This window comes from Sinocyclocheilus anshuiensis, unplaced genomic scaffold (genome assembly GCF_001515605.1).
Source record: "Sinocyclocheilus anshuiensis isolate Anshui unplaced genomic scaffold, SAMN03320099.WGS_v1.1 scaffold44, whole genome shotgun sequence".
Classification (NCBI taxonomy): Eukaryota; Metazoa; Chordata; class Actinopteri; order Cypriniformes; family Cyprinidae; genus Sinocyclocheilus; species Sinocyclocheilus anshuiensis.
The window spans coordinates 2686309-2697018 of NW_015555746.1; the positions used below are offsets into that span (position 1 = coordinate 2686309).

The 10710-nt window shown below is 36.8% G+C and overlaps 1 protein-coding gene across 3 annotated transcripts in view; it reads right to left on the reverse strand.

Moving 5' to 3' along the window:
• Positions 1-10710, reverse strand: part of LOC107673530 (sodium/hydrogen exchanger 7-like) — a 50851-nt gene that overhangs the window by 23645 nt on the left and 16496 nt on the right. For all 3 annotated transcript variants that reach the window (XM_016467145.1, XM_016467144.1, XM_016467146.1), the window contains exons 4-12: positions 10068-10144; positions 9221-9333; positions 8942-9047; positions 8333-8474; positions 7596-7701; positions 7027-7115; positions 6284-6397; positions 4420-4531; positions 3849-4002 (exon numbers count right to left, since the gene is read on the reverse strand). In XM_016467145.1, the coding sequence (XP_016322631.1) occupies positions 3849-4002; positions 4420-4531; positions 6284-6397; positions 7027-7115; positions 7596-7701; positions 8333-8474; positions 8942-9047; positions 9221-9333; positions 10068-10144 (1013 nt within the window). The remainder of the gene's footprint in view (positions 1-3848; positions 4003-4419; positions 4532-6283; positions 6398-7026; positions 7116-7595; positions 7702-8332; positions 8475-8941; positions 9048-9220; positions 9334-10067; positions 10145-10710) is intronic.

Consider the following 10710-nt stretch of genomic DNA (forward strand, 5'->3'; position numbering starts at 1 on the left):
TGGCTTTTGCCTTGGAACTCTCCCATGGATGCCGTTTTTGCCCAGTCTCTTTCTTGTTGTTGAATCATGAACACTGACCTTAATTGAGGCAAGTGATGCCTGCAGTTCTTTAGATGTTGTTCTGGGTTCTTTTATGACCTCTTGGATGAGTCGTCGTTGTGCTCTTGGAGTAATTTTGGTTGGCCGGCAACTCCTGGGAAGGTTCACCATTGTTCCAAGTTTTCTCAATTTGTGGATAATGGCTCTGACCATGGTTCGCTGGAGTCCCAAAGCCTTAGAAATGGCTTTATAATCCTTTCCAGACTGATACATGTCAACTGTTTTGATTCTCATCTGTTCTTGAATTTCTTTAGATCGCGGCATAATGTGTTGCTATTTAAGCATGCTTCACTTTGTCAGACAGGTTCTATTTAAGTGATTTCTTGATTCAACAGGTCTGGCAGTAATCAGGCCTGGGTGTGGCTAGTGAAATTTAACTCAGCTTTCTAAAATAATGTGGTTAATTGCAGTTCTTTCATGATTTAACAGGAGGGGGCAATACATTTTTCACGTAGGGCCACGTAGGTTTGGACAGCTTTTTTCCCCTTAATAAATGAAATCATCATTTAAAAACTGCATTTTGTATTTACTTGCATTATCTTTGTGTAATATTTAAATTTGTTTGATGATCTGAAACATTAAAGTGTGACAAGCATGCAAAAAAATAAGAAATCAGGAAGGGGGCCAACACTTTTTCACACCACTGTGTATATAATATACACAAATTCCACATTTACTGTTGGCTGGACAGCAAAACTTTGGCTTTAGTTCGGTTCTAGATCTGGTGCCTTAATGTCAATACCATGTACGCAAAGTAATGCCATACTTAACCTTGACAGCACCGGCTAGCAGCAGCCTAATATGCATGAACACAGACTTTTATTGCTTGCTTTATTAATTTTACAGGCATTTGCCTTCATTAGACAGGGCAGTAATGCACAGATCTGATAGTTACCTTTTCTTTTTTGATGTTACATTATGACTTTGCTCACTGTTCTACTGTGATGTGAAAAGCAACACACTGCAAAATGCTGGTATTGTGCTTTTTTAAATATTTGTTGGTTTACTGGTATGCCACACTAACCTAGTTATTCTGATGTGGCAAAAACACAAATAGGGATTTGAATTTTGAAATGTAGAGTATATGGTCTACTTTTATGTTGCACTTTTCTAATTTTTGGCGATTATTGCCATGTACTTTGGGTAAAGTATCTCCTATAGGTGTCCCAATCAGTGTTATTTTCACACTATTTACAGTATGTATACAGTATTTATTAATATTTTAAAACGCTTTCAATTTTATATTTTAAGTTTTCATTTTAAATTTTAGTTTAAGTTTTATGTATTTATATTTTCAAATAATTTTAGTTTTAGTAATATTAGTATTTCAACTTATTTTGGTTAATTGCCAGTCCATCTAATATTTATATTTTATTACAGCTTTATTTCAATTATTAAAAGTGATTCTTTATAGTTTTAGTTAACAATAACAACACTGGTTGCAATGCAAAAAAAACAACAACAACAACCATTCAATCATGTTCTTGTAGCATGAAGGTGTGTAAATGACAGAATTTAAATATTAGGCAGAACTATCCATTTAAAGAAATCCTACTATGAAAACTTCCTCATGCATTTGACCTCTGTTATCTTTATGGTTGCTAGGCATTCAGTGCACATGCAAAACTCTGCAAAAAAAAAAACGGTGTTAGTACATTGTGATCATGATGCATCAAAAAAGCTTCCATTAGGAGTGTTATGTAGCAGCAGGAGACTCAAGACAATTACAGTTATGAACGCAATCTATTACTCCTATCCGGTCTTAATTCCAGTCAGCCTACATAAGGCCAGTCATTAGCTCTCAAAGCCATTTATTTGGTGTTTGAAAAAAAAAAAAGTAAATCCATATCGCCCTGATTTGTTGGCATTATCGGACAAAAGCAATTCATTTACAGAAATACCGTTGTTAACACTGCTTAGATTCTTGCCCTCATTTTATTTACCCCGTTGTGGTCACCCTACGCATATCTGCGACTCATTGAATGCACAGCAGTTTTGCAGATAATAACATGAGCTTCTCAATCTCATTCTACAGCAGCTGCCATCAGCATTGCTCCTCAATAATCCTCTTTATTCTGACAAACTAGCAGCACTTATTAATGGCGCCCTATCAGCCAGCCCCTGCTGAGGACGGCCAGACAAACACTGGTTCTTGGCGACATAAACAACCCCAGCTCCTTTCCCATCTGCTTTTGAGTGGTTCGTTTTCTGAGAACATTTCACCTCAGAACAAACCAAAAAGGAAGAGCGCACAGTTGACACACAAACAACGTGTGAAAACAGCCACCGTCTAAAATGCCTTTCAAACCCTCTACAAAATGGTCATAAGCGGTCTTACTAAGGAAAATCAAATGCCACCTCATTTGTCAAAATCTGCTTGATTAATAAAAATGAATAAACATGTTTATGGTGAGCTTTTCTGCCACCTGCTGGACAGACTGTGTAAGTCTTTTCTCAAAGTTAACCAAATCCATCTAACATTCAAACTGAAAAAAAATGCTACAAGTAAAAACCTGTTAACTGGTTAAAGGGAGTTCCCTTACTACATATATTGAGAAATTGTATTAGATCTAATCTTGCATTTAATGCAATTTTACAGTTGCTGTAAAATTACAGCAATACTGTTAAATATAGTTTCTGGGAGTAAAAAATAACAAATCATCTTATAATTTACAAAGAAAAAAAGTAAACTGGCATTCCCAGAATTCCCTGTGTGACTGCTCACATTTGATGGCATTTTGTTTAAATAATTGTTTCTTAATAGTTTGTTATCAGTAGGGTTTTATGTTACATCACATGCTAATTACTGTTTATTGCATTATTGTGTTACCATGATGGTGTTTTGTGCTTGTGTTTATGACACTGTGTGTGCCTTCTACATTAGTATTTACTTGTGGAAAAGCTATTTAGGATTAACTCTGATTCATCATGTAGCTTTCTTTTTATGTGTGATCATAGTGGTTGTCAGTGCATGTTTAAAGTTCAAAACAGATGTTAGCAGCAGTGTGGCTTAATTCAGCAGAAAAGGACTGTTTGATTTACTGGTTTAAAATGTCAATTTCTTCGTAAATTACAGTCTTAAACTAAAATGTATAGGTTTTGTAAACATGTTTACATTTTCACTGTATTTTTACAGAATTATTCCTTCAAAGTTGCCATTTTTTTCTGTAAGTACAGCGTAGGCTTTACCATCCCGTGTGCAAACACAAAGGGCCAGATTTACTAAACAGGGCAAATTAACGTTAGAGTGCAATTCCATAAAAGCGCCGATGGGAGGGGAAAATTCTGTGGGTGATTTACTGATAATGCGCACATTAAAGAACACAGACGCAGTCAGATCATTTCCACAATGACCAGCTCAATCTACCAAGAGCAGCGCAAATTACTGCCTGCTTTAAGACATGCTTTTTTTGAGTGTTAAATAATGGCGCAAAGACCAGTAATAATGAAAATCATGTTGCGTGATTCATTTTAATACTCTCCTCCCATAAATTTTGCATCTGAAAGGGAAACTCCTACAAATGCATATTCAATAAGGTCAGGTGCAAAAATAACAGTCCACTTTTTAGCGCTAATTCTTCACTGCATGTCTTTAGTAAATTCTGACAGTACTATTATAATGCCAAAAGACGGTTAGTAAATCTGACCCTAAATTCTAGAACTTCCTGTGCATGAAAAATGTTCCAAAATCCCTCTCACTCTTAAAAATGGGTCAGATAGGGCACCGATCAAGTCTCTTGAACTCTGACCTGATATGTAGCCAGGACAGCATTGGCGTGGTGCCTCCTCCAAACACCCAAACTGTGAAGAACACAATGAGCAGGGTCGTGGTGAACATCATCTGCCGCGCGTATGTGGCAGTGTCACGGATAGCCAGAGCGAATGCCATTGCCCCTCGCAGCCCTGCAGAGCACAAACACGCACAGAGCAGTCACAATAGATTTTAGTAAGAATGACAGCCCTGCTACAAATAGAATGGAAGTGCACTTAAGCAGGCAAACAGCCATCACACTCGATCAGTTGTGTTTTAGGGGCTCTGCACTCTGCTGCCCTTTTAGCTGGGTGGTGTTGCTGGTCTGGAGGGAGCTGCTCCACATCAAGAGCTGTTCTTAGAGATGTTCTGATTCTGATGCCTCATTTCACTCTTAATTTAGATCTCGATAAGCTTCAACAGGGTGCTGAAATCTACAGAGAGTTCAAATCAAAGAGTCTGACACTAAAGGATGCTACAAAACTGACTGCACCGATTTATATTCTACGTCATTGTGTCATGCAAGCATCAGAGAAGAGGAAGTAAGCCAGGTGTGCTCACCACCTTACCTGCAAACATCATCATGTGCTGAAAGTTTCCCCTGATTTTGTGTCTTCGGCCCAGGTTAATCAGGAAAGACAAAGGATAGATGTTCAAGGCCCGGCCGATAAAGATGGCTATCTAGTAGTCAAAATGTTAAAGAGAAATCTTCTCACATATGACATACTAAGTTAATAGAAATTTAGACCTACACTACTGTTCAAAACTGTTTGCATTAACATTTGGTAGGATGCATTAACATTTAATCAAGTGACAGTAAAGACTTTTACATTGTTACTAAAGTTTTATCTAAACACTGTTCTTTTGAACTTACAATTCAATGAATCCTGAGAAAAAATATTTTCCACAAAACAATTAAGCAGCACAGCCATTTTCAACATTGATAATGATAGGGAGAGTTTCTTGAGTTTCTATGATTTCTAGAGTATCATCTGACACTGAAGACTGGAGTAATAGTCGTCATATGAATACATTTTTAAATATATTCAAATAAAAAACTGTTCTTTTAAATTGTTATAATATTTCACAATATTACTGTTTGTACTGTATTTTTCATCAGATAAAAGCAGCATTGTTGAGCATAAGAGACTGTCAAAAACATCATAAAAAAAAAATCTTACTGACTTCAAACGTTTGAACGTTATTGTAGATTATGCAGCTTAAAAACGGATGGTTAAAAGTTTCAACCCACAGATAATGCTGAAGAACAATTATGTAAAATTACATTAGAATTTGCCATTTAAAAGCAGGTACAGTATTGTATGGTTTTCACAAAGCTTGTAATATTGCACACAAGTCCAATTTTATGGTGTTTTTGTCCTTTCTGAAAGACAGTGTCAGAACATAAAATAATACAACAGAATGGTAACTTGCAATTCCTTCAAAACATATACAGTGGTGTGAAAAAGTGTTGGCCCCCTTCCTGATTTCTTATTTTTTTGCATGTTTGTCACACTTTAATGTTTCAGATCATCAAACAAATTTAAATATTAGTCAAATTGCTGCTAAGGGTGGCCCAACCAGTTATTAGGTTTAGGGGAAACCCTTTTTCGGTTATTAGGTTAAGGGCAAACACTTTTTCACACAGGGCCATGTAGTTTTGGATTTTCAAAAGTGAAAAAGTGAAGTGACATGTGGCCAAGTATGGTTACCCATACTAGGAATTAGTGCTCTGCGTTTAACCCATCCAAAGTGCACACACACAGCAGTGAACACAAACACACACCGTGAACACACACCCGGAGCAGTGGGCAGCCATTTATTCTGCGGCGCCCGGGGAGCAGTTGGGGGTTCAGTGCCTTGCTCAAGGGCACCTCAGTTGTGGTATTGAAGGTGGGAGAGAGTGCTGTACATTCACTCCCCCCACCTACAATCCCTGCCAGTACGAGACTCGAACCCGCAACCTTTGGGTTACGAGTCCGACTCTCTAACCATTAGGACACGACTTCCCCCATTTTGTTTTCCCTTAATAATAAAAACCTTAATTTAAAAACTGCATGTTGTGTTCACTTGTGTTATCTTTTACTAATATTTAAATTTGTTTGATGATCTGAAACATTAAAGTGTGACAAACATGCAAAAAAATAAGAAATCAGGAAGGGGGCCAACACTTTTTCACACCACTGTACATAACGCCTCCTAGTGGTCATAATTTTTTTTTTTTTTTTTGACATTTATAAATGACATAAATCAAGATAAAAAAACAGCCATGAACTTTTCCAGATATTTTTGAGCATTTAAAATGATTTGGCTCGCAGGTACATCTTCTCTAAAATGCTGTCAAACTATCTGACCGAGGTAAATGCTAGGGCTTAATGCACATTACCACCTCCTCAATGTGAAACTTTCATTTCAACTGAAAGACAAGGATACAAAGGCTCCAAATATGAAAATGGGGCTGAAGACGTGATTCTGAAAGGTGAAGAGCGCCAGGCCCATGTATGAGAAGATGAAGTTCTCTGCTAGGAAGTGCAGCACCTCAAACAACTGCAACAGCAAAGAAACATGCCACACATGAAGCTGTATGCATCTGACATCAGCACATTTGGTCAACAAAACAGCTGAAACAACATTCACAAAAGCAAAATGACACATTTTCAAAATCAAGTCCTAAGTGTACTAGAAATACATGCTCCCCCTCTGTATACTCTACAATGCCTTTTATAATTGTATGATAGATCTGAAGTTGAGACCAATATCTTCAATTCCTGTGACTATAACTTCTAACCCTTCTCTCTATAGATGGGAGATTTGATAATAGCGAGTCCGGCCCCCTGGAGAGAAATCCAGTGCCACAGGGGTGTCGTAATTACTGTATGCACCCCACTTCACTTCATCACACATTGCACTACTCTGACGACACCACAGGGGTGCTGGGAATTCACTTAGCACTATCTCTCGACTTATGGCCCCCCTGCATCAAAGCATCTTTTGAAGTAGAATATGCAGGTCTCCCATCCCCCCCCAAAAAAATCCTTGTTGCTCTTTTCTACATACTTTACTTTTTCAACTTCGTCACAGTTCATTTCCCCCTGGTTTTATACCAGCTGCTCTGAAAGCAACTAAAAGTCAACGGTTAATATATTTTACTTGGAAAAAAAGTTCAAATATTTTACCTGTTTAGTGCGTTTGGTTGATTCCTCAGAGAGATTATTGTAGGTATAATGGGCCTGTGTGATTCCACAAAACAGCACAGCGACAACACCTAAAATAGCAAAGGATATCAGCATCACATGTGCCTTTTTTCTTTCAAGTGGGGGATGGGATGCAATTTCAGTACAGATTGGAGGTGACTAATGAAACAACCAGATGATAAGTGCAAACGAATGAACACATTTACACATCAAGGATGTTATCATTCAGCAACACGGCCTGCCCAGGTACAGCAATATGGAGGAAGTTTTAAGTTTTTGAATTTTATTTGCATATTTTTATGCAAAGGATTTGGCATGAACATGAATGTAACATTTTTGTCATGCTAATAAAGCACATTAAACCTGAGCAGATGATTTTCTAAACACCAGAAAATTATACTATTATTGCAGCTGATATTTAACTATAGCAGGAAATGCCGTGCTGTTCCTAGAGGGGAAGCAGCTGCAGCTTCATATTATATGTTTGACCTCTGGGTGACCCAGCAGATTATACACTATGCTTTCATTACCAACCCACACAAAACACGCACCTGTGAATCCACAAGCTTCAGCCAGTAGAAAAGTACTCCAAGACATGAGGAAGAACAGAGCAGTCTCCAGCAGAGGGAAACAGTGCAGCTTGGTGAATTTTGTCACGTTACTCATCAAAGCTTGCTTTATTTGACAGTAACAGCAATATTGTGAAAAATTATTAATTTAAAATAGCTGTTTTCTATTTTAATATATTTTAAAATTAATGACAAAAAGCTGAATTTTCAACAGCCATTTCTATAGTTATTGGGTGTCACATGATTCTTCAGAAATCATTCAAATATGCTGAGTTAGTTCTCAAGAAATATGATCAAAATCGAAAACAGTTGTGCTGCTTCCTATTTTTGTGGAAATAGTGATGCATTTTTTCAACATTTTTGATAAACAGAAAGGTAAATAACAGCAACTATTTGAAATTGATTTTTATAGATTTTTCTGTAGATTTTGAAATTAGATTTTTGTACGTTTAAAAACACTCACTGTGACTTTTGATAAAAAATGTATATTCTTACTGACTTTTGAATGAATATACAAACAATGTATATACAAACTGTATTTACTAGGTACTCTTGACAGAAATCAGTCACTGTTTAGAGGATAATTCTACAGTGTTACTAATTTTACAAATAGGTAAAAGAATCAACATCACAATGAAGCTAAAAGGGCATCAACACAACTTATTCGCATAAACCTAAATATATTTAGACTTATTTAATGACAACATGCAAAAGGATATGAGGGCAGTGACTACTCCAGTGACTGCACCCATAGCGAAAGAGCCACTGAAGATGCCCAAGAAGATGCCCACCGATTTGAAGAAGGCAGAGGCATCAAATGTGTGTGTGTTGGCTCCTGAAGGCTGATACGCCACAATTGACCTGCATGCCAAAAACAAAACAATCCAAATCATTAAATTAACTGACTATGCTGATCTGATTACACAGATTGCCTGAAAATGCACATTATTTTATTTTAAAATTATTTTTTATATATGCATGCTTTTTTTCCCCCAACTAAAGTCTAAACAACACCGTTTTGCTGTGATAATCTGCCTATACTGACAAATTGTGTAAGTGGTCCCAAAAAAGAAAATCAGAAACTATCAGCTTTAGCTCATTGTGTCCAAAGGGGGGAGTCAGAGCGCCATCCTGAAACACAACTGGAGTTGCAGCATTATACATTTTTACTATTCAGCATTACAGTGAAAATGTCCCCAGCACCCCCTCTTGTGCTGGCAGCCTGGGAAATCCCACCAACTGCCACTGACCAAGCACAGTGATTTTAAAAATGTTTGTAGCAACAGAAAGGGAACAAGAAAGTGATACTGTTTGAAATTGGGACTTACGATGAAAGGACTATGGCGACTGCATCGTTCATGACACTCTCTCCAAACAGCAGTGCATAGAGATCACCATCAGCATGAAGCTCATTAAAGATCGCAAGCACTGTGACTAAAAATCACACACACAAATCAGCAACAAAACGTATTGAAATCCTGAATGGTAATGCACAACTTACTAGTCAGTTCATATAAAAGATGCTAAGATTTCAGCATTTAACAGCAAGTTTATTTTACCTGAAAAGAGAGCAAAGACAAAAATGGAGGAAGAGAGAGATGAAGTACCTGGATCTGTGGCAGATATTATGGCACCAAAGAAGAGGCAGTCTGTGTAGTAGAACTTGTCAGTGAGTTGACCCAAAACCTGCATCAGTTTCACCACGCCATACATGAGGTTTCTTAAACAAAACAAAACAATTTCAAACCTAAGCTTGTAAGACCACAACTCAAAGGGAAGCTATGTTTATAATTGCACATTACAATACTATTCATACTATTTGCTTGTTACTGAAATATTCCTTGTATTATATATGAAACAAACAGGTAACCAACTACATTTTCAAAAATGTGGAGTATACAACAAAGCACACTGCTAGAATATTGTATCCCACAATGCAATGTAAGTTGACTTTTCACTGTGTAATGTGACAAATGAACCTGCTGATATTAAACCAGTTTTTAAACATGTCTGACACACTGATATTTAACACTGAAAAACCTTTTTGCATTACCGGACAAAATGTGCGCTCAAGGTACTAAGCGTGAAGGTGGAGCTCATACGACAGCAAATGAAGAAATTAATCTGATGGTGGCTGATTACTGGTGCCATAAATTCCACTACGTGCCTGAACCTGGCTCTTGTATGTCACTGGTTAGCACACAAATAACTTTTTTAATAGTTTAGGTTAGAAAGTGTATAGATTTACATGCTGTAACTGACCACCTTTTGTATTTTTTTTTTGTTTTTTTATAAGTTCACTTAAATCGTAATCAAAAGTAGTCACTCCATAGTATAGTTCTGTTTCATCTGTAAAATTTGTAAAAAGTTTCTGAGGCATGTCATGGCTGATCCACTGTCTGTAAGTAAAATATTTCATGGTCTGTGGGAATATTTTGAACCTTAGTTACTTACCCAACGACAAAACAGGAAATGGCCGTGCCCAGGAACGCATAAGTTATGATGGATCCTAGGTTTCTGAAGAAGTGTCTCTGGAGGAACAAGGAAGAGCATGTCAAAAAAAAAAAAAAAAGGAAGTGTAAAAATATCCTTGTCCTGAGAAAACAGTTCATTCTCTGTTGTATGTATTTTTATATAATAAATACTATATCAGCAAAGGCTGCATTTAAAGGGTTAATTCACCCACAAAATGAAAATTATGTCATTAATTACTCACCCTCATGTCGTTCCAAACCTGTATAACACTTCATTCATCTTCAGAACACAAATTAAGATATTTTTGATGGAATCTGAGAGCTCTCTGACCTCTCAAAATATCGTCAAAAATATCGTAAATTAGAGCTGCACAATTAATCGAATCGCGAAAGTAATCGCCATTACATGGATGCCACAATTACATAATCGTTCAAAGTGGCAATTAATCCACTTAATTGTCCACTTATGTTATTCTGCACGCTTTAAGATATGTTTTTTTTTTATTTCTACATGTTATCTTAAGGGTTTTTCCATTGTTTTAGTTTTAGTATAACATTATAGTACCATTCATATTTTTTTCATATTTTTTAAACCAATCCGATGTATATTTGACATTTGAGGC